This window comes from Sparus aurata, chromosome 16 (assembly GCF_900880675.1).
Source record: "Sparus aurata chromosome 16, fSpaAur1.1, whole genome shotgun sequence".
Taxonomy (NCBI): Eukaryota; Metazoa; Chordata; class Actinopteri; order Spariformes; family Sparidae; genus Sparus; species Sparus aurata.
The window spans coordinates 10,001,494-10,025,761 of NC_044202.1; the positions used below are offsets into that span (position 1 = coordinate 10,001,494).

The 24,268-nt window shown below is 40.8% G+C and overlaps 2 protein-coding genes across 2 annotated transcripts; both read right to left on the reverse strand.

Annotated features, from left to right (window-relative positions):
* Positions 1–109: 109 nt before the first annotated feature.
* On the reverse strand, positions 110–6,100 carry manea (mannosidase, endo-alpha). The gene is made up of 5 exons (XM_030443601.1): positions 5,779–6,100; positions 4,555–5,164; positions 1,563–1,672; positions 1,335–1,411; positions 110–1,155 (listed from the first exon to the last, which is right to left on the reverse strand). Exons 2-5 carry the CDS (start codon positions 5,060–5,062, stop codon positions 522–524), a joined length of 1,329 nt encoding a protein of 442 aa, XP_030299461.1. The 5' UTR covers positions 5,063–5,164; positions 5,779–6,100; the 3' UTR covers positions 110–521.
* A 1,112-nt stretch (positions 6,101–7,212) lies between these two features.
* Positions 7,213–23,497, reverse strand: LOC115565975 (serine/threonine-protein phosphatase PP1-beta catalytic subunit-like). Its single transcript, XM_030391692.1, has 8 exons — positions 23,387–23,497; positions 17,779–17,910; positions 10,732–10,962; positions 10,542–10,646; positions 10,363–10,434; positions 9,960–10,111; positions 9,229–9,363; positions 7,213–9,143 (listed from the first exon to the last, which is right to left on the reverse strand). The coding sequence occupies exons 1-8, from the start codon at positions 23,436–23,438 to the stop codon at positions 9,039–9,041; spliced, it is 984 nt and encodes a 327-aa protein (XP_030247552.1). The 5' UTR covers positions 23,439–23,497; the 3' UTR covers positions 7,213–9,038.
* Between the last annotated feature and the right edge of the window lie 771 nt (positions 23,498–24,268).

Below are 24,268 nucleotides of genomic sequence, written 5' to 3' on the forward strand. Positions count from 1 at the left end.
CCTTTCAAATATCGAGATCCGTGTTGTGCTTTTTCTTGTGTTGTTTTTGGACTCAGGCAGAGTTGGAAGCAGAGCGAGGCGCCAGATTCACACCAGCAGACTGTTCAGCTTATTTGCGTCTTTCCTTCCTTTTCCAGGGTACACTTTATTAATTCATATTAAGGTTGAATATTGTCACAGATTACAGGAAGGCAAATCATGCCAATGCACAGTGTCAGCTGGAGACATGCTTATTATGTTATGACTCTGAAAATGTACAAGGCTGTGTAAACAGGAAATAATAAGACAAGATTAAATTAACAATAAATCATCCAAGTGTAAACAAAAATCACAAACATCAGTGCAGCGGAAATTAAGATAATGCAGTTTACTTGCCCGTGGCTTCGCAAATAACTGAGCTGGTCTCATACAGTTATTCATCAAGTGCATTTTGTTGTGCATTCTGCAACTAAAACTTATTAGCTTTCATGTGATTATTTGATACAACAGTGATTAATCGTCCGCTATGGCTCTGAGTCACATCAATCCTGCCATTTTCTCCTCTCGCCACCAAATATCGCCGCCCATTTGCGAGTGATCTCCAGGTAGATTGTGGGTTTGTTGGGCAGGTAGTCCAGATACACAGTCTGGCTTGTTTTGGGAACTGCCATTTCAATTTGAGTGCCCTCGTGCCACTCATTAAAAGATGTTATCGAGATAAAATTAGGCCTGGCTTCCAACGCAGCGCTCAGCGAGGTTTCGTAGTATTTGCCATTGATGCGGTTTCGAGTGTTTTGGAAGTTCCAGGGTCGAACGCTCGTGTCAATATACCCTGGGCCCACACTTGGAATGAATATGAGGTTATTATCTTCACAGAAAGATTTAATAGAGTCCCAGTTGCGCTGAGTGGAGCCGTAGGAAAATCCATTAGTAGCAAAGTAAGTGTAGAGACCATCAAAACCGGCAGTCAGGATATCCCTCTTGTGTTTCTCCTCAACCAGCAGGGCAATGAAGATAGCGTCATACGGGGTGTCCCTGATGCTGTTACTCTCTGTGTGTTTGAGCAGTTTGGCCCACTGCTCCGAGTTCATCAGATATGAGTCATACACATAGAAGAGCGGAAGGAGCTTGCCAGTGTTTGTGCGGTACTTAAAGAAAGCGGGGTGCTCTCCATATCTGAGAGGGGGAAGTAAAAGAGACAAGGGAACAGGGAAAATGCCAGGGGGGTAAAAAGGCAGACGCAAATATGATCATTATTTATACGATGAATAATGAAAGAACGATTTCCAGATGGAGTGCACGATCACATTGCTATCATCTGAATGGCAGCACAGTGAAAACACGGCATTACTCACTTCTCAATGACGTATTTGACGTTAGTGAACATGTTGACTTCATCTCTTCCTTTGTACGGTTCAATGTGAAACGCCACCTGTAAACACATACACAACCACGACATAATAAAGATGACATAAAACCTCCTCAAAGACATGTTTTCAAGCACCTCCATACACTGTGTTGAACATTTAGTCCGTTGCTAAACCAAAACTGTGTTAAACACTCTCAAAAAAATCCATACGTACCTTAATATGGTATTTATGTGCCACTTCCAGCAGCAAAGGCACAAAGTCATCCATTGGCTCACCATTATCATCCTTCATATCAGGAGGGTACCAGGAAAGAGCCATGACACCTGAGAATAAAAACAGTTACAATCATGAATCCAAAACCTGGATCAAAGAAAAGACTTTCCAAAGATCATTGTTCAATCAACCAACTTTCTTACCTTAAGGAGAACTTCGGTCGATTTAAACATGCAGCTTCATCGCTCAAGCTACCCTTGACTTGCCAGTACCGAAGACGCGAACACATTTGGTCCAGCCATTACAGAGCTCCGTGAACGGAGACTTAGCATTGAACGCTAACAGCATGGGGTCAGAACTTTACACTGTGTTTTAAGCGTCTTAACATGCTCCACATCTCACACCGAAAGTTATGCAACATCAGCAGACACCTTCGCACACAGCACTGTAGCGTGTATGACTCAAACTGAATAAAAAAGTAGTTAAAACAGTGTGTTTGTGCAAGGAGCTACTTACCTGTTTGTTAACATCCGTGTCTTCCGGTAGCTAGACCAAACTAGTATATCCATCGAGCACTTAACAGGCTTGACAGGCTATTGTAAGGCTCATGGCTCATGACAGGCTGTAACATGGACATGTACATTATGAACAGAAACACGAAAATGCTGGAATACGTTTCCGTCTCCGCCAGTGAGGGTGTAAGTCCACGCTCGACGGATTGACTAGTTTGGTCTAGCTACCGGAAGACGCGTATGTCAACAAACAGGTACGTGGCTGCTTGCACAAACACACTGTTTTAACTACTTTTTTATTCATTTTGAGTCATACACGCTACAGTGCTGTGTTGTAAGGTGTCTGCTGATGTTGCATAACTTTTGGTGTGAGATGTGGAGCATGTTAAGACACTTAAAACACAGTGTAAAGTTCTGACCCCATGCTGTTAGCGTTCAATGCTAAATCTGCGTTCACGGAGCTCTGTAATGGTTGGACCAAATGTGTTCGCGTCTTCGGTACTGGCAAGTCAAGGGTAGCTTGAGCAATGAAGCTGCATGTTTAGATCGACCGAAGTTCTCCTTTAAAGCGGACCTTTAAGGCAAGTGTGATTTAAAAATATGACACCTTAAACGACAAACTTAACAGTTGTACAACCAATTTGCTGATTAAGATTGGAACATACCAGAGGGCTGGGTGTTAACTCAATAGTATCGTTTACCGGCATAGACGGCACAACCATAGGCAAAATTTGATGACAGTGAGCAGAATTTGCTCTTTTTTTATAGAGTTTCAGATGTTTTATATTTCTAATACATCTGATACCTCCTAATATGTTATATTACCCTGTGCCAAGGAGAATGTTTTCAGCAGAATGTGTTCGCTGGTTGGTTTGTCAGCATGATTATAGCCAAGAACAGACACCACTGATTTTTGGAGAAGATCTAGGTTAAGGAACAGATCCAGGAATTTTTCCTCATTTTTCTTCAACATTGCAAGAGAGGGTTTTTTTCAACGCTTTGGTTAATTCATCAGTTATTAATGCGTGAATCAAGATGAAAAAAATAGGTATTGCTACATTTCAGTATGAGTGCCATTCCTGTTTACATTGTGAAAGTGATTTCAGTAAGAACACACTCATCTTATTTTCAAGATATCTTGACTCAGAGTATCTGCAAAAACCAAGGACTGATCCTATACCAGCACCCCGTTTTGTCTCGATATCATTTTATGTAAGGTAACATGAGGCCAGTAGTCAGCAGACAGGCATAACTGAATCAAGAGTTATGTAACAGTTGATTCGGTATCAATCAATGTAATGTTGCATGTAATCAGAAATGACAATCTTCATGACGGTGTTGAGAAGGAAACTGTATTCGCTGCTGCTCGAGTCCTAACAAGAACCAAAGAAGCAGATCACTTTAATCCAGTTCTCAGAGGTTTACACTGGCTTCCTGTCTGTCAAAGAAGAGATTTCAAAATCCTGCTGTTGGTTTATAAAGCACTGAATGGTTTCGGCCCAAAATACATTTCTGATCTGCTGCTACATTATAAACCATCCAGACCTTTGAGGTCGTCAGGTGCAGGTCTGCTTTCAGTCCCTAGAGCAGGGGTCACCAACGTAGCCCCCCCAAGGACCACATGAGTAGCCCTCAGGCCTGTTCTAAAAATGAAAATTGAATATTGATATTATCTGTTTCCCACCTTGTTAAGTCATTGTTGATAATTATTGTGAGAAAACATTAATGTGATCAGTGTCTTCACATAGATGAGTATCAATAATCATTAATAATCACATATAACTTAAGGCAAACTGAGCAAATTTGTTATTTCAGGAGAGTGTATCAAACTGGTAGCCCTTCGTATGACCCAGTCCCCATGAAGTAGCTCTCAGTTTCAAAAAGGTTTATGACCCCTGCCCTAGAGTCAAAACCAAACATGGGAGAAGCAGCATGCAGTTATTATGCGCCACATATCTGGAATAAACTCCCAGAAATCTGCAGGTCTGTTCCAACTCTCACCTCTGAAACTTTTAAATCAAGGCTGAAGACCATTCTGTCTGTCGCAGCCTTTCACTGAAGCAATTTCAAGGCTCTGAACTGCACTGTGACTTTTATTTGTCTCTTTTAAACGTTTTCTGTTTTAGCTTACTTTCCTAATTCCTAACTTGAGATAATGTTTCATTTCTTGATGTCATCCTACTTGTTTTTAATGTATTTTAAATGCAATTTTCATTTACTTTTATGTAATTTTTATGCGCCTGTAAAGCACTTTGAGTTGCCTGTGTCTGAATTGTGCCATACAAATACACTTGCCTTGCCTTTAACGAGAATTAATCAGATCAGTTTGCCATAGTCATCCCTCCTGTTAACCATATGGCCCAGGACTATTATAATATCACAGTACTATAACTCCATCCCTATCTTTGGAAGGGGACAAGTAATAATAGTGAATTAGTGCCCAGCTCTGGAGTTGGGTTTGGCTCAATTTTCTTTCTTACCAATGGCTGCTGTACGCAGTTGCTGCATATGGGCCTCTATAACGGAGGGGTCCCTGGAACTGTAAGCCCCTAAAGAGGGATAGAAGTTGGCCCCGATGTCATCAGGCGGGCTGTGTCTCCCTTGTGGATAGCCCGGAGCCACCTTAAAGTCCCAGTGTGGCAGTTGAGGGTGGTCCCAGTGGATGTATTTGCCGTCATACTTGGGGTTTCCATACCAGGCATAGTAGAATGCATGGAGATAGTAGTTTGGAGGAGGGAACTTCTTCAGTGTAGCTTCAAGTTGAGCATCTCTCTCTGACTGAACGGAGTCATTCATTTTGATCTGGTCAGGTGTTTTTTCGTTTTTTCTCTGGATGTCATTCCTTCTCTCCAGGAACAGCTCCTCACCAACAGGGTCATCGAATGGAGAGTCCTCTGGTGTGAGCGCCTTCAAGACCACCGTCACTATGAGCACAAGCAACACCAGAGCGATGAACGTGATGCAAGATTTACGCCTAAACCTTGCCATTCTTCAGTCGGTCATTGAGGCTATCCGCAGTTCATTGTTGAGACAGCAGGGAGTTGTCGGACAGGATGCCATTGAAGCTCGGTAAGTGGGTTTTCCTTTGGCCTGAAGGTTTGAGCAAACAAAGGATACAGGTGTGAACAGGGGAAATTTGGTTTTTGGTTATCGGTTATAGACTAATCATTTTGGCTGAAAAAATTCCACAACGTGCATCCCTAATGATATTATTATTATTATTATTATTATTATTATAATAATCGTTACAAGAATTAACCTAACCCTTTATTTTCTAGATTCTTCATTTTGATCAATACAACTGTTAAATGCAGTGAAAAAAAAAGCACAAACCAAGCAATTTATTGATTATCGGGGAAAATTGCCAATTATCTTCATGGAGTTTTGCAGCTCCAGGTTAGATAACACAATGTGAGGCAAAGAAATGCAATGCAAATTCTGACAATTAAGAGTCTGCAATCATCAAATATTCATCAAATATGTCTGGTAAATGATTTAAACGATACATCAATTATCGATTATCATTTCGGCTGCAACAACAGAGCAAAAGATTGATAGAAAGACAGAGAGCGCTCGGTTATTTACAATGAGTGGAAGCCCTTTCATACACAGTTAAAACCAACTACAGCACGCTAGCTAATGCAGTTTAGTGATGCCTAAAAACACAATTAACAAGCCAGCAATGTTGTGTAGTTCAACTCTACCTGCATTGATGAACTTTGGACCTGTCAGTAGCTGCCAGCAACAAACAAGTGGCGACACGATATTAGTTTCGGCACCCGACAGCCAAACGCTTCACAAATTTCGGTATTAAATAACGGGGTCTTTTAAAATACAATGTCTAGTATTAAACACAGCAGGTCTAACAGCTCGTAGGGACTCCTCATGGGTTATTTTTCGATGTATGCGCTGCTAAAGACGGGACAAAAACTGCACTTCTGGTTCAGCAAGCTTGTCCCGGAAACCGTCACAGATCTGCAAACCATCTGCGACTGCGCCTGCGCAGGGATGTGGCCCATCCGCGTGGTTTAGGGAGCTGACTGTCCCGTCCTGTCAACAACATACAGAGAAGCAACTTTACAGCATCACGGTGAGAGATGTCGCCCTCTGTCGTCTGGGGAGGTCTATTACACAAACAAGCCACACTCAAACTGTAGGCCTACTTTACAGGTAGTACCAGGAGAAGAAAGATATTGTTTTAAAAGTCATCTTTACAATTAATGATTGTGTAAAATCTTAAAGGATGGTTAACGAATGGCAATTTTCTGGCAAATGTCTTTAAGTATCAAAAGTACAAGTGTTTATACACATATTTACATGCATGTATACACTGAAGGCTATATATGTACCAAAGTGTCAAAATGTCAATTACTCTAATTAATAACTAATTAATCAGAATAAGTGTTTTACTTAATTGTATTGCTGATACAATTAATTTACTTAAAATGCAATCTGCAAAGTAAATACATAGTAAGTATAAAGTAGGAATATTTACCTCCAAAATGTTGTTGACTATAATGTAGCAAAAATGCAGTATAACGACTGCAAAACTGTACTTTAGTAGATTGGCTTAGTTACTATACATCACTGACCAAGAAGAAAGGAGAACTCTTAGTGTTCAATACCCCATTTCAGAATTATGTATATTTGATCGTAATTCATGATAATTTCTTAGCTGATTTATATTTTGTTTGAATAATCTGAATCTGCAAAGTCTGATCAGAAAGTCTATTGGTTCACACAGAAGTAAAACAGATGTCCTGTTTTACTGCAGGAATCATACATATTTATTATCTTTTCTCGGGTTGTCTCCACACTCAGCATGCAGAGCATCATCATAATACTGCATTCTCCTCTCTCTAATAGTGGGCCTGTGGATCTTCTTTGCTTGGATCTTGTCTCACGTACACCTGGCTGCTCCTTTTTGCCTCCTGCTGCCGATGTTCTTCAGGCAAAAATTAACAGGGCTTTTCTTATGAAGTTCCACCACCGAGACACCTCCTTTTATAGAAATCAAACGGATGTTACCTCTGTTGGTCTGTAGAAGTATGAAGTCTCCGTTGTATGTCGAAAGGAATGGAGGGAAAAGCAACTGCATTCATGACAAGACGTCAGTTAATAAAAACAGGCGACGACAATTTTGGTTTCCATCCATTTTAATTGAATTTATAGACTTTCAAACAAACTTGTACAAATTGCAAAACAGCTTTTGGTAACACCTCATTGTTTTTCTTATTATCGTTATTAGGAAATAAATTAAGTGAATAAAAAGTAAACCATGTGATAGAGAACATAAGAAGTACAACAGAAAGAAGAATACCACAGAGAGCAAAAGAAAGAAAGAAAGAAAGAAAGAAAGAAAGAAAGAAAGAAAAGAAACGAGGCAACTGTTTTCCACAAAGGATCCACTGCATCTCATTTGCAGTAGACTGAAGTTAACTTCCGAGCAGTCTAAGTGAAGTACCTCCTTGTGGTAAATGACACATTTTGCACTGGCGATGTCATTAAAAGCTCATCCTGAGCTTTTTGATCTGATTTGTACTATTTTGTTTTTTTTACTACTGTATTTATACACCAGGTGGCATCACTATCACATAGAAACACAGCCTGGTGCTGCCACCCACTCCTGACTCCACCAATGTTCTTTCCTTTTTACCAGAACAGATTGTGTGATGTGAAAGGAGGATAGCTGGCATTTTGTTTACTGAAAAGCTTCCAAGTGCAAACTTTCCTCACTATGTTTGTTTATTGTGTGCACTTTAACACAGCATTAAACAATTTAAATACTTAGGAGCTTGCTTTTTGCTTAATTAGATTTATTTTTTTTCAAACACTGTACGGGCTTACTTACTTAGATAAGTTAGACACTTGCAAAACTGCAACCAGTGCTATTTGTTATTTTCTATCCTTATTTGCTTCTCCATACACAGAGAGGACAATTATATAAGCATTTTTTAATGCACTACGTGTCCTGTACGTCTGCAGATTAAATACTGACCTTAACTGACTGATATTAGTTTGTTTTTTTTCATGGGCACAAAATGAAAAAAAAGAAAGCTCTAGGCATTATTCACAATAAATCAGGAGGATCATATGGGGGAAATTATCTCGATGAGAACAAATCATAAACAGACCCAGGAAAATGTCAATACCAGCTCTGTGTGAGAAGCGGCATGTGTTTGCGTGGGTGTGGAGTCGAGGCACAGGGAGGCATAACGGAGCGGAGGAATCGATGCCCAGAGGGCGGTGTGTCCGGGTAGAGCTTGTCCACTGCCAGCAGCTTCTGATTTAGCCTCTATTTTTTTCATTCACGCCGGTCTCTTCACATTCTTTGCTACTCGTGGGGATGTACACTTGTTTAATGCTTAAATATATAAAATGTGCATAACAAGTTTACCGCAGATGCTGCAACGTGTTCCAACTGGAATAGGAGAAATGCTATTTGTGTCTACGGCTTTTAGCATTGCACGGAAACCCTCGGTCTCGTTGAAATACATTGGAAGGATTCTCTCCGCTCATTTGAGAGGTCAAGGCAAAAACAAAGTACGATCTCTACTGTGTTTTTTCGTTTAACTGAACAAGAATTTTCCTAACTCACTTACGACCCTCTCCACAGAGAAGGCATTTGCTTTCACGACACACAACCTTCAGAAAACCTCAAATGGCATTGGAAGTAAAACCACAAAAAAAGAGATTATCTGTTAATAATATCAAAAATACCAACAAACAGGCAAAAAAAAAAAAAGAAACAGATTGGTCACAGCAAATTTATGTACACGTACACATTAAGAAAAGAGCTGTCAGTGGAGTCGGGGAGGGCGGGTGAAGAAAGAGGAGAAAGATTTGGGCAATTAGATAAGCCCTGTATCTTCGCCATACAGGGGAGTTACAGGGGTTTGCCACGATGGCAGACCGGGGACGGACAAGGGGGAGAAGGAAGGGGGAAAGAGCCAAGGTTGCGCGTTCACCTCTTCTTCGGGGCTTGGGCGGTGCGGGGTGGGGTGACAGGCCGACCAGAATTTACACCACCGTACTGGTACTTTGCCTTCTTCTCTGAGGGCTTTAGGATCTTAAAAAAAAAAAAAATAAATATGTGACTTTGTCTGAATTAATGTGTTTTATATGAAAAGGGATCAATATATGTGTGTCCCTACCTGGAAGGAGCACATGAGGGATTCGTCAACACTCATCATGCCACCTGCATTGTCAAACTCCCCGCAGTAGTTTGGAGCAGAGAAAAGTGTGACCAGTTGGCGTTTGGCAAAGAACTCATATCCATCCTCCACAACCTGTTAGGAGACACGTGACGTTATTCCGCCGCCTACATCGATCGATACCAAGAAACAGATCTTCAGCTAGTTTCAAGATCCGACGTTGCTATTAGGGTTGAGTATACAATCCCACCTACACCTGGATCAATGTAAAAAACGCCCAACTCGGAGCCAAAGTAGCCACGGCCAATTTATCCAGCAAGGAGAAGTTTCACATTTCAATCTAAATCAGGTTAAGACACCTGATGTCAGTGTCTCAAATGCAAACATAAGTTTCCTCTTCTTTGCATTTCATACTATTTTACTCCAGCAAGAATAGATAATAGCCGAAACCTAGGTAAAATTACAATGAATTATGCATGGAGGAAAGAGATGAAATAGTAGCAGGAAACTGGGGGGGGGCGACTCTGCTGCACAAGGTCTATCTATTAATATGTGGTTTAACCCGGGTGTCTGTGTCTTTGCATCAGCCGCAGTAATTACTAACTAATGGAGGTCAGCTGTCATGTAAGTGCGTGACCAACCAATATTAAGCCTCGCCAAACGATCAATTACTTGCAGTGTGCCTCCTTTATTTACTCTCCACATACAGGCTCCGCTCCATCTTTAAATACCTGGTGGGCTCTGCAGATGAGGTCCAGGTCATGGCGGTTTAAGAACTTGCTGACCACATCTGCCCCGAAAGTGAAGGAGACCCCACGGTCGTTCTCTCCCCAACCTTGTACATCCTTATCTGGGTCTGACCACAACAGGTCACACAGCAGGCCTGGGAGATGCACAGGGAGAAGGGGAAAACAGTTCAAGGAGGAGCTTGGACAGACAACTGTGGGAAGAATGTGCTTAGGATCCAGCTGGCTTTGCTGATGCAACACAGAAGAGTGACTGATGTAACAGTCATCCACTCAGGAAGAGAGAGCGCCTGTGTGTCATTTAAAGGTAAACTTTGAATTCTAGGGGGGAAAGCCAGAGGAAGTGAACACTTTCAGTATGAGATATGAGCGTGCAGACACACGGTACCTGTATCAGGCACGTCTGTTGGCCTCATAATCCTGCGAATCTGCTCCATTGACTGCAAATCAGGCGATAAACCTAAAATAGAAAAGTTTACTTTTGAGTGGTGTCGCTTTTAATATTATTTTAACAAGAGTATTAAGAGGTTCTGGTGTGTATTTGGGGAAATACCAACAGTTCTTTACCTCCGTGGCAGCAGAAGATCTTCTCATCAATGATAGCAGCAATGGGGAGGCAGTTGAAACAGTCAGTGAAGGTCTTCCACAACTTAATGTTGAACCTGCGCTTGCCTGTTGGAACGCATATTAAAAAAACACACTGTTAGAACGAAACTATAAACGAGCTTCAGGGTTGTGTGACTTTATTGCAACTCACACTCATCGTAGAATCCGTAGATGCGGTTGATGGAAGCACACTCGTGGTTGCCCCTGAGCAGGAAAAAGTTTTCTGGGTATTTGATCTTGTAGGCCAACAGCAGGCAGATGGTCTCCAGCGACTGTTTCCCTCTGTCCACATAGTCGCCCAGGAAAAGGTAGTTTGCCTCCGGAGGGAAGCCACCATATTCAAACAGCCTCAGTAGATCTGTGTACTGCCCATGGATATCACCTAAAAAAGGAGGGTGAGAAGCAAATGGGAAGAGACGATTTGAGTCTGAGTATTTACTGAAAATGCAGGCACAAGGACGGGCTGCTTAACATCAAATTATTACATAAGGAAAAGCTACATAGAGGGGAAAATAATGAGAATTTAAGACAGCTGAGATGATGTAGATGTAAAGATTAGTGCAGACTGCTAATAGTCAATTAAGCCCTTAGTCAATGAGAAGGGCCCAAGACATCCAAGTTTTCATTAGTTGCAGACAAAAAAGGAATGAAACTAAAAACCATCAACTCCATGCAGGAGCTGGACTTTGTCTGGATAAAACCTTCTTCCACAAGACGTCATGAAATTATCAGGGACAAAGACAAGTGCATGTTCGTGTTGTTAATAAGCAGCTTTCTTTTCCCTTGCACCAAATTATACATTTCAAGAATTGAAGTAACATAATAAAAGTGCGACTGGTCGACTAATGTCTTGAGGTAATGACTACTGGTCAACTAGGACAATCTCTAGTTGGGAAAACCCTGGTTGAGCTCACAAAAAGATGCTAGAACATACTGCCAGAGACTGCATATACACAACACCAACTCCAATCTCTCTGAATCCATTTTGATTCTCAGAACACAGCCAGACATGTAGGTTGGTGGGAATATATGACTGTGCCATTGCTTTACTGGGACTCTAGCTGCAGGCCCAAGGATACACACACAAAATGAGCCATTGCAACTGCCACCAGATCAATGCCGTGGCTCTTGGGAAATGAACTACCAAGGGAGAGAATGCTGACAATCCAGGTTAATCACAAAAATAAAGGACACACATCCACACAAAATTACTTTAATTTTAACAGCTCTCGCAGGATTCAGGGTCAACCTTGTCTCTGTGACATCAGTCTTACCAAAGGATCTCGACGGGGGAGCCTCGCTCCGTCACCTAGCCAAGACCTGCTTCCTTTTATATCCTCTTGCACCAACTTCAGAGCTGCTCTAATTTGGGCTAAGTGCTCCATATGACTGCAGGGAGCCTCACCAGAAAGGCTAGGACAATAATAACAGGCTTCATTGTGACCAAAATGGGACACAAAATTATGTGCCACACTCTTTTTTTAAGGCAGTGCTTTATTACAAGATGGTACCAAATGCGAATTAAAATGAAATAATAGGCCTTGTTAGGCTGCGCAGCTGTCTGACCCTGAGACAAAAATGACCAGCAAAAATTACAACTTTATATCATGAGAGTGGCTGGCATGCTTTAGTCTATTCCCCCATGCCCGTCCGTGATCTAGGCACCAAACCCAAACCACCACTGGCACCAAACCTATCTGGCTACGGGCCTAAACTTATTTTTGCCTGTGTCTCAGCATGGCATGCAAAAACACATTTTTTTCCGTGCACATGAATGATTAAAGGAGCAGTTCTGATGTTTGAAGTCTGGTTTCATCTTATACTCCAGTGCTCATGTTGTGCTGAGCCAGTTGTGTTTCAGCACCAATCATTCTTTGCCCTCGACACGCAGCCCCCGCTTGCCGTCTTAAAGTTTTGATTCAAGCGCTGGTAATGGTAACAACTTCACGATCCTTTAAATTAATAATACAATATCCAAACTTCAATGAAACACGGTCTTAAAGTATTAATACAGTGCTAGAGCAACACGGTCCACAAGCTGTCAGTATGAAATCAGGAAGGCTTTTAAATCATTTCCAAACTACACTTTAGTTGCTGTTTTCACGTCCTACTTTTAGTTTCAACTTCTCACGAAACAGGTGATGTTTTTGGTATTGCAAAAAAATTTTGTATAGCAAAAAATGTGCCTTTTTGTTCTTCCGTTAGTCTGCCACGACAGTTAAATTCATAGTCATATCTTTAATATTTTGTCATTGGGCATACATTGCAGTGTAAGTCTATATTGTGCTAATTAGGGGCGTCGCAATATACCAGTTGTGACAATAACCGTGATATCATATTAATAATATGCAGATGATAATATCATGTAAATAATAATAAATCAAATCACTTCTGTTTCTTTTCGCTCACGCTTTTTCAGCGTGGGAGGTGGTAATGCCCCTTAATGCTGGTTGCCAGTTGCCTTAAACTGAAAAAAGAAGGAAAGATGACACGGTAGCTAGCTAGCAACTACCACACTGTATGGCTACAGCTGATGTCGGACGGAAGCAAGACACTATACCCGCATCCAAAAAGAGTTAGCTCACCAGCCTGGACCAATATTGTACTGATATTGTTAATGTGATTATTTTTTGGCCACAATTACAATCATGTATTGAAAATCTGATATTGTGACAGTCTTAATGCTAATCGTGCTAAAGCTGCAACAGACCCACTAAAAGCTATAAATATGACATAAAAACCTGAAAGTACTGACTTCAACAGACAGATTTTTTTTTTGTCTTGGCAGTCTGCAATACATTCTAGACAAAACAGTAAACACTGAGCGACGGAGTAAATACAGAGGACAACATAAGGAGAACAATCAAACTTGTCTGTGCTTGCACCAAAACAGGACATGAGACATAAACAATTAGCGTTGTTCATTTTTGCTGTAGTGTGCACAGAAAAGGAAATGAAAAGCAGGAACAAAGCCACATTTGGATAAACTGCTAAACTCACAGACATGGCAACATAAACTGTAATCTCTGCAGAGACAGTTGGGGGTTAGTGAACTTTATAGGAACAGTGCTGACTGCAGCTGAGCTGTAGTAAAAAAACGGATTAACTGGATTTTTAACATAATACTCTTTTGCCACTCTATTTCTCAGTATTATAACTGTTTTCACTGTTTTTGTTTGTTTTCTCCCACACCTTTAGCAGTGACTGTCTTTAATTTCAGTTGAGCCTGTTTGAAATAATAACAACAACAGAGTGCCATAGCAATGACCTCTAGATGGAAAAGGGTGGAAATGTCTGCCTCCAGAGAGGACACCTCGGGTTAGCTTTACACTAACGTTCCTCGACTCCTGGTTGAGTTGCTGCATGACTGAATGGGAAATTGTGAGCTCCACCAAGACTGGCTTCTTTATGGGGCAGCCCCCCCTGCCTGCCCTATCACAAGGAATTGTAGGATGACAGTGAATTATTTACTCAGCCCTGCCTCTGCAGTGTCAAAACAGTCCGAGAATAGCAGCAGAGATTTAGGGTTTAAAAAGCAGAGCAAAAAGGCTGAGAGCTTGGAAAAAAACACGGAGCGCTAAACCTGAGGTCAGTGTTATAAATGAGCACGATCTGTCTCAGAGGACAACATAATGTGAAAGCAATGGCGATAACTCAACTCTACATAAATTAAATGACACAGCCCTGCATATTATGACTCCCCAAGTGTGGTACATAAATGTTATGTGTCATGCTGACTGCTGAAAAGACAAATAGATCAGTCATAATTAAATAAATAACATTAAAACAAAGACTGCCTGTGTAGATATGATCAGATGGCCATTACATTATTAGCCGAGCATCACAGCACTTGTACTTAAGTAATAAAACTATAAATCATTTTGCATGACTTTGTGTAGTCAGATACTCAACAAGGTCTTAGGAACACTTAATAATGCTGCACTTAATGATATCTATAGTAATATAACAACAATACTGCTTGGAGCACATTTCAAAGCATACAGGCTAACAGTCCATAACTGTACTATAGTGCTTTGCTCATCTACTTTTTTTCATATAACAAGGTTTCCACACTACACACAAGAGACATCAAGAGGAAAACTGTGGAGAAATACTATATAATAAATGAAGTAATAACATATATAATGTTTTATTTTAAGTGTTCAAACTTGAAAACAGTGTGATCTAGAGCAAGATGTGAAAATAACACCTTACGGATATCTAACACCTTTTGATACACACGACACACCGACAGGAAAATAAGAGAGATCGCAGAAATAAATGTGCAGATGACTGGTTGCTCTATGTAGTACCGTGTAGATAAAAGTTGTGCCTGGTGCTCTTTGAAAATGGAAAAAAAGAGTACTACAAAATAACAGATGCACTCCAAATACAAAGAAATGCATCAAGTGAGGAGGGAAATATTAAAAAGCCTTCAGTATAAAAGGCCAGACAAATAAAAAGACAAAAGGGTTCAACTACTAGATCTTCATCAAGGCTCCAAACAACTAACAGCCTCACCTATGTAGTAGCAACAGACAATAAGAGGCAACCAAATAAGTTAAATCATAGCATACCAGGTAACAAAGAGATGAAATGGAAATGGAAAATGGAAATGGAAAAGGAAATTTTCCAATGGAAAATATCAAAACATATCAAATCAAGCCTTTTTTGGGATTTCTTTTGTTGTTTTTTTGACAAATCACTCTAGATTGAGAAATTGAACACACACTGTCAGTCACAATATGGCTGAAGCAGTTACATTTCTTAAAGATATCATCAACTTTGAAATAAGAAAGCTGGTCCTGCTTTTCAGTATTTGTAATCGGAAAATAATTAAAGGCATTCTATTGGACTCAGCCCAAACGCTGACACTGTTCCCAGAGTTTGAACGTGTATGATAAATGCTCCCACAGAACGCAAACATAAACTCTGTGACAGTGTAAATATAGGATGCGAGCTTGCGGTCTTTCTTCGGCTAATTCAACAGGCTAACAAATCGGTTACATTTTGCTTTGAAACTGTAAGGTGCTATTATGGTTAGCATCACAACCCCTTGGTAATTTTGCACAGGATCGTGATTGCAGGGTGTTGTTAATCATTATCATCTGTCTGGATTATTTTTGCAACAAAATTACTATCTAAAACTTTATTTGGACGGAAGGAGTGTTACTAGGGAACCGCATATGATTTACAAATTACCACTCCATTTTTGTGTTTTGTGCAGCGCATTCGCATTTAGCACAGGCTCGACTAACATCAGCTTTCAGAAGCGGAGCATCTGTTCTTTGGCCGCCACATTTTGAATATAATTTAAAGTTGATTCACCCGCTTTCTGCATGTGTTACAAGCTTAAATATCGTTTGCGGCTCATTTCGATCAAGATGCTTGGTGGCTGCGCTTGAATATGACAACCTTCTGTTGCTCCTATCCTTTTCTGTCATCACTTTTAAACATCAAGTTAGTCGAATGTTTAAAAAGAAATACCACCCCAAATCACAGACATTTGTATGGCGCATGGCAGATTTACACAAGATTGCGATAAACCAATTGTTGGTAGGCTGATTATTGGGGTGGATATTCAGTATTATCAGTCTTTTTGAGACAGAATAAAACAGAAGATTACTCTAAAAATGCACTCTGACAATGGCTCTGATGGAGCATTCTTCCTCTGCCTGTAGGCCCCTCATTGTCTCACTCAATGTCCAACCCACAACACTTTCTGACTGGTTACATGTCACAAGTAACTATTAACTTATCAAATTCATGTAGTGGAGTTGCAGTATAAAGTAGCTAGGAAATAGAAATCCTCAAGTAAAGTATCTTGTACTTAAGTAAAGAGCAGTTACTTACATTAAGATGTTTTATTTTTAATCCAAATGTTTATTGGTCCAAATTTCACTTCTCTCTTTTTCTCTTTTTGATTACTAATAATAGTACTAATAAAAAATAAACAACATATTGATCTATACCTAAATAAGATCACAGATGACCTCCACACTTATTACAAATTACTAAAGGTACCCAGGTAATACGAATCCTGTGCAAAAAGGGTTTAACACCTCCAATTGATTGCCTGATTTATCATTATAATTCTAAAAATTACTCTTTTTAACAAAATCCAGTTTTACACTGTTTGCTCTAAGAGATGATAAAGCAAAGAAGCGCCATAGCTGCAGCAAAACGATACAGGTGGCATTTAAGTTAACATGTATGAGCAAGAAGCCACAGAACCTGATCCATGTGGCATTATTAAATAATTTAAGGCATGCACCGTTTGGTCTTTGCAGTCAATGGTGCTACTCTGATGGCCTGGGTTAAAGTATTCAGCATGAGGACACAAGTTCAGCAACTCAACAAAAGGAGTTAAGGAGGGACAAAGAAACTTTACACAGGGACAAATAACACAACCTGAAACTCATGCATATTTCAGAGTAACCTGCCACGGTTAGGTCTGCATGGATGAGAGCATTTGAGGCCTTTAAAAAGTCAGTGTTCTGAAAAATATGATGTCAGACATATGGATAGCATCCAAGTTGATTAGAGACAATTAGATCAATTGGATCAAATTACAGTTTCCCATTATTACATTTAGTCCAAACGCTGTCATCTGAGGTTGATGTAGTATTAGGAGAACAAAACAACAATCTCAAAGTGAGTGTGAGTGGGAGGGAACTGGCATGAGGACGGCCACAAATGAACTGTGTGTAGGCCTATATGTGAGCATGTGTACTGCATTTTTCAAGGGCCGGCACATATATTAGAGGGCTCAGAGTTGTTTGCGGTTGCAGCGCTTCACTGGAGGCAACAGATAAGGCATGTGGGAGGGTGCAGAGATGTGCAGGAGCCAGGGAGAGATAGTTTCAGTGGCAGATTGAACAGAGCTGTTGAGAGAGAGTTCGCTTTGGTCTGTCCATTTTATGTGTGAAAGGCAACAACACACAATATGTGTAAATGTGTCCACCGACCTACCCTTATGTGTATCCTTCTATAACATTCACATGGATGGGAAACAGTGACTTAATATATGACCCAGTCTGGGGAAGTGTTATCCTGTCTGCAAATAAACCTTTACATTCTAGATGTGCTGTTAAAGAAACACCACGGCATTAAGTGTCTGTTTTGTAAACAGAAAGGCAAAAACAGTAACACGGTGGTGAGAAAGTGGTTTTCAACAACACAAGCAAAGAACACTGACCACAGATCTTGAGGGGCGCCTCAAGCTCCAGCAGAATGGGCTGGCTGAGGAAGATCTCCCTGGATTTGATGCAGAGGCCCCGCACCTCTGCCTCCGTCATCTGGACTATCTTCCCCGGGCGACATCCCCGTACTGGTGAGGAGAGAAAAAGACCACAGCACTGTAAGTGATAAAACAGCAGCGCCAACAAACCCCCTCCAGCACCATTAAGTTCATCAGCATGGGACCATTATACAAGAATTTTACACCTAAGAGGAAAAAAAAACCCCACTTGCGTCAGAATCACAAAGCAATCTTTAAATCTGATGATCTGTGGGCGTAATGGTTCTGTAGCTTATAGCTGCTTAGTGTCAGCCATACTCAAGAAACCCACTGCTGAGACTATGAGAGCAGCTTGCATCTTCAGCACTGGTGTGGGTTTATTGGCTGTGTAGTTGCACTGTTAGCTTAAGCCTACTTTCTGGCGCTCAGCCACAGCTCTGGGTGCAGATTTATCTTGCAACGATGAAAAGAGGAGCGAGCGTTGCAAGCGCTGGCTAAAGTCAGCATTGGAAATAGTCAGAGATATGAAAAGTGAGATTAAACAGACAAAGCTGCTTCCTTTGCTATGGTAACTTGTGGCTTGTATAAGACTGAAGTTCCATTTAGTTTGAAAGGTGTGTATTTTACTGTGGCTGCAACTAAAAAAAGTATTAATCGATTCATCAGTGCCAATAGGACGTTTTATGAGATATTAGTATTGCCAGAAACTGGCTCTGATAGGGGGCTTTTCAATTGGCACATTACCAGTTTAAGCTCACAAAGTTGTGCCGTGCTGTGCCCATGATGGACCATCTCCGGAGTGGGGGCATTTCATGACCGCAGGCAGCTCATAAAGACTGCCCTTCTGGCCCTCAAATAAGCATTTGCTATAATACTCCTGAGAGAGGGCTTTTTTTGTGAAATAAAATGTGTTTATCGCCAAACTAGCGGAGCTTTATTAGCAGCAATTCCTCAATAATACTGCAGGGAGTATGCCAGCTGCTTATAAGCAGTCACAGGCCCAAAATAAGCACCAGTCGCCAGCTAAATGCTGATGAAATATGCAAGTGGATGGTAGATGTGCTGCATTCACCAGCCCCCCCACCCCCCATCCAAAAATAGTTTTTTGCTGGTCACATGGCATTAGATCAAGTGACTAGTGTCAAAACAAGTGTAGAAATCCATATATATATAAAATATTCAGGCTGAAGATACATGCTGGTGATTTAACACTGGCCAATTGTGCTTCATCATTCCATCAATACATGTATAGTAAATGATAATTAGATGGCACTTACATGGATATTTTACTTTTAATCTCAGTCTGACGTCACAAAAGGCATTTCAAAGCACTGCATGAAGACAGACCATTGACGATGAAAACAAAAGTGATGAACAAATCCATGCCTGAAGAATTATGTAATAACCAACCATTTTCGGTATTGCCTTAAAGCTAGACGCCCACTCAAGATCCCATTAAAGAATAGCTGAGCCAAGTGAAACCAATGCATGTTAGTCAGGGAGGAAGTTTACTTAAACACTTTTCCGTTTTGTTTCCTTAAAGGATGACAAGTGAGAGAATGGCGAAACAGGGAACAGTTCAAAATAAGATTAACAAATGTAATTAGTGCATGGTTTTCTTTTGCATACATAAACATATACATGCTACTTGCACAAATCGACTCAGACTCCCTCATCATGCCCGTCTCATTAGTCATGTAATGCAACCAAATCTGAGAGATATGAGAGAACCAAGGGAATATGGATCCTCACAGACGGTAAATCTAAGTGCCAATTCTATTCCAGGGCTGCACCAATCTTAACGAAGTGTTGCTTTTTACACCATCAATTTCACACCATCAATTTTCTTTATCGTCCATCTAGAGTATCTGCACTGCCTCATAGCCATGGTATGAGGCATGAAATAGCAGAAGTAGGGCTCTCTCCGCTCCACGGCCAGGCCTCATCAGGGCCAGGCCGAGTGAGTTAAGCTCGGATGCTTAGCCTGCCCGGCTTTAACACTGAACCTTTCACTGCTCGCACTTCTACAGGCTGGCACTTTTAAAAGAGATTATGTTCTTAAGAACATTGAGGGGCAAAGGCTAAAATGAAGCAATGACAAGGATTTACAACCATCAGAGACCGAATCACTGCGAGTGTGAATTTGCGGCTGTGTGACTGTAAGCGTGTGCGGAGAAAGTGACACAGTGTTCCATACACTTTAATTCCCATGAATAAGCACTCTCACTGACACTTGGCTTTTCCTCAAGACTGAATTTTCCCAGACAGCAAAACATAGAGTAAGCTATTATGCACTGTTGTGATGCAAATTAAAGCCTCAACAGGGCCCATCAAATGATCTGATTTAAAAACTTAACTGAAGAGAATCTTGTCTCTTGACATGGGAAATGTGCTGATGATTGCGCTGTGTGTGCTAATGTGCAAGCATCTGTCAACATCCATTCAAGTGTGGTTGAGGACCAAAACAGGTTTTGCTCCATTTATAACGATATAATATCCATAAAATACAGACATCAATTTGGATTCAAGTTCTAGCCTTTAGAGTCACAAACTTAAACTGGAAAAATGGTACAAACTAGGGCTACACAATTAAAAGAAATTCTTGCAAAAATTGCAGAGACGGTCGTTTTTTGATAAAAATAAAAGTGACAACACAGCACGATAATGAAGCATGGACGTGCTGCAAAAAATGCCTTGGCCTACAAATTCTGTTCTCCAGGATGGTAGCCAAAGTCAGTTTTATTTGGTGCTTTACTCTCTCTGTAATAACAAAAATGTCCTTTAAATACGACCGGCGGAGGAAAAAGGAGGCTGTTCAGAGACTTGGAGGGAGCTCGAGAAACTTATTTCACTCCTCCTCTATATTTACAACCTGGAAAACTGGACTAAAATGAAGAAACTGGTTGAATATCAGCACAGTCGTTCTTGCATTCTGTAATATTTATCTGTCATTTGGTTGCAATTCATGTACTATTGGTTTCATGTTAAGATTTTGGCATCCTAAAAAAATCTTGGGAGTAGGGAATATCGAACACAGCCAATGGCTGAGATTTGGCTAACGCTAACAAGAATGCTAAGATAACATCAACCAGGACGGAAAAAAAAAAGCCCAGTTATCTCCAAAAACAACTTCTACTGCTAGCTAATTACATAGAGATGACAATGAAGATGGTGATGAAGATGTTGATGCCTTATCAATCAAAAGTTAACGAGTGCACCACTGGCTCCAGGTGTGTCCATGTCAGCTGCAGGAGACCAGAAAATGGTATACTCTTGATATCCTCTTCAGCTTTGACATGTATTTTATGTTTGACCAGGTGTTTCCTCAGGATTGATGTGTTGCTCTGGTCAGCTTTGTGTTTTGCATTGCAAATACTGCTGCATGTGTTAACCTGACTCACTGTGACTTGTTGCAGGGGGTGACGTCTCGCTCTCTCTTTGAGACAGATTGACCGAACGTGAATCGGTACCTTGTAGTAGTAATGTAATTCAGTTGGTACCCTTAAAAGTACAGTTCAGTTCAGCATCCAACTCTAGAATAGACCCTGACAAATGTCGCATCATCATGATTTTAGTAGTTTTCTCAAGGACAAATACTGTGAATTAAGTCTAAATGTGTTTATATCTGTAAAAATCATTGCAGTAAGATTCTTTTTCACTACATTGTGCAGCCCTAGCAGCCTGGCATTCGTCCCTGCTAAATTGCAGGGTGCATTATCTTGACTAGTCCCACTAAACCCTTCATAACAAGGTTTTAAGGTGACTGATCCAGACTACATTATTAAACAAAAATCCCTAACCCTGCCATAGGCACCAAGAAGCACAGTAACAGTGGGTTATCTATAGCAGAAATGCCTTACCTACGACAATAAGAAGAGGTGACAATCTTTAATGGCCATTTATCACGGTCATAAATCGTTCGCACGTGTGCTTGTTTCAAACCCTTGAATAAGTTCACACCACCACAAGGTTGGGTAATTATGTAAGAAGACTATGAAGCGATAACATCCAAATTAATTAGTTAATGTGTAGTCGCTTGTTTTGTGAGCACGGGGAGAAGAACAACAACAAAAAAAAGACACAATCACCATCTTGCACAAACAAGATCACAACTAAACTAACGACCTGCGAAAGATGCCAACTCCAACTGCCATCCAACATATGAGCAACACTGTCAACAAGTCACTGCGGTCCAAACTGAGCACCAGGGAAAACACAGTGTGTGAAAGATCAATACGGATAACGGATTTAATATTTGTTTTTTCCTGCTTATTTTCAATTACTTTCACCATTTAGCAGCAAATGAAGCCAAGGAAAGTTGCAGCACTTGACTACCAAATCTTCATTTCAGCGCTGGCATAGTGTCTCATCCATCCAAGAGTCGCGGATAACTGATGGAAAGTATGCCAAGGACAGCTGAATTCGCCTTAGTGGTCTGGTCTGACTCAAAGGATATATCACAGGGGAACAGAAGCAAAAAAATAAAAAACTCTCCGCCTTCTCTTGAGCATGTGGACGGCCAACACAAAAGGATTTTAACACCTCTCTCTCTCTGCCAAACACAAAACCTGGACCTCGGACACGAACAATAATCCCCCTTTTGCTTACCAAAGTGTGAAAGCAATAATTTGATTGTGAACACAGCAGGACACTGTGAAAGTCAGACGAATATTTCATCCGCCCTATCCTAGTTTTACAATTTACTGTACATGCATTTAAAGCGAATGTGGGCCAAGTGTGGATGAGTGCTGTGAATCACAGCAACCTGCCCACTAAAATACACCTACAACACCAGAGAGAGGAGAGCTGGAAAAGTTCAAATTACTTCACAAAATTGAAACTGCCTCACTAATCAAATGTGTCTAGCATTTATTGAAAATGACACCCAATATCAGATGCAACTGTTGATCATATATTAGTGATTGAGGTATATTTCTACACCTCATCTATCTGTGGAAATGATCCTCTTTCCCAAAAATGTAAAATTAACCAGACCACAAACACAAATTGAGCAGTATGTCACGGATATGGGGCAAAACTTAAACATGTCCAGGTGATAATCGTTGCTGAGGTTAACAGATATTAACTCAATCTTTGTTACAGGTGTGAGCATTAAAGCCAGAGCACATCGATCTGGGTTGTACTTTAATGTCACAGTGCTCAGGATACACGTCCCCAGCCCCCCCTTTACTCGGCACACATGAACCCAACACACATTTTAAATATAACAGAGCAAAAACACAAGGCAGGAAGTTTAACGCTGAAGTGAAGGCCAAGACGCAGTAAAAAGACTAGCCAGGAGCAACTTAGCTATGGCTGCGAAAACTGAGAAATGTAGGCGTTCACCGCCGACAGTGTTTATAAACACGGCCAGCTAACAGGACCGTTAGCCTCCGCTAGCCGGGGACTAGCCGCTCTGAGTGGCGGACGTTAGCCGCACTATCTAACGCGTTTTCCTGCGTTTTCTAAAGCAACCGCGGTGGTTACGGACTAAATCCCGCACCAGGTTTAGTGAGCACAACCGGCTGCGTGTGATAAAAAAAGAGACTGTATCGAGATTGTTCACCTTCCAGAAGCCGAGAGATGAGGCTGTCCACGTTCAATTCACCCTCCGCCATCTTCACACTGATGTGGTGGTAGAGTGTTGGCTGGTAATGTTCCGCCCTGCAAACACCAGGGGGCGCTGCGGTCAACAAAACAGTGACCGCAGATCATATGGCCTAAAGAAAGAGTCACTTTAGTCATTTTTATAGTTGTTAAAGTGATTTTATAAGTAGATTCAGACTGAAAAACATGTTTTGTGGTATAAACTAATTTCATTTAACCATACATGGTATTATTTTTTAACATATCTGGAAAAAAGCCCAATTTGTGTTTGCACTTATAGAAGCAGTGGTCATACAACAATGTAAATAATGATGGAGGATGCACTGAGATTATTTTCACTTTTGCAATATGGGAGATGAAGCTGAAGCAGATAATGACTGAACCCTAACTTTCAATTTCTGGATGAATTTATCATTTAGGTACAAAAGTATCAACATACACAGCAGGTACTAAACTTAAAGGTGCCCATCATGCAGAATGAACAATGTCAGAACATTACTTATTATATTACTGGATTTTGATTAGTGATGTATTAATGTCTGTGTCACTTTAATGCCGCTGCTGGTAAAGGTGGAGTTGATTTCATCTACTTTATATACTGCTGGGCAGCTTCATATATAATAATACATCTCTGTGGCGCGCAGGTGGTCGAGTGGTTGGAGCGCATGCCATATGCGCAGCTGACCCCGGTTCGATATCGGCCGGAGGTCCTTTGCTGCATGTCGCGTACCCCTCTCTCTCCCATATTTCCTATCTGTCTACTGCTTAATAAAGGTGTCTATGCCGAAAAAATAAATAAATAATAATAATAATACATCTCTGTGTATAAGGTGATGTATGT

Bases quoted from the DNA above. Each gene is read 5' to 3' on its own strand.
- manea (XM_030443601.1), bottom strand. From the start codon at position 5,062: ATGGCAAGGTTTAGGCGTAAATCTTGCATCACGTTCATCGCTCTGGTG. The intron at 1,673-4,554 runs GTAAGAAAGAAA...TTTTATTCTCAG, and splicing joins ACTGCGTACAGCAGCCATTG to GTGTCATGGCTCTTTCCTGG. The intron at 1,156-1,334 runs GTGAGTAATGCC...TCCCCCTCTCAG, and splicing joins GTCAAATACGTCATTGAGAA to ATATGGAGAGCACCCCGCTT.
- LOC115565975 (XM_030391692.1), bottom strand. From the start codon at position 23,438: ATGGCGGAGGGTGAATTGAACGTGGACAGCCTCATCTCTCGGCTTCTG. The intron at 10,963-17,778 runs GTCAGTGTTCTT...CTCCTTTTTTAG, and splicing joins GGCGCCCCTCAAGATCTGTG to GTGATATCCATGGGCAGTAC. The intron at 10,112-10,362 runs GTACCGTGTGTC...TGCATCTCCCAG, and splicing joins AACAGACGTGCCTGATACAG to GCCTGCTGTGTGACCTGTTG.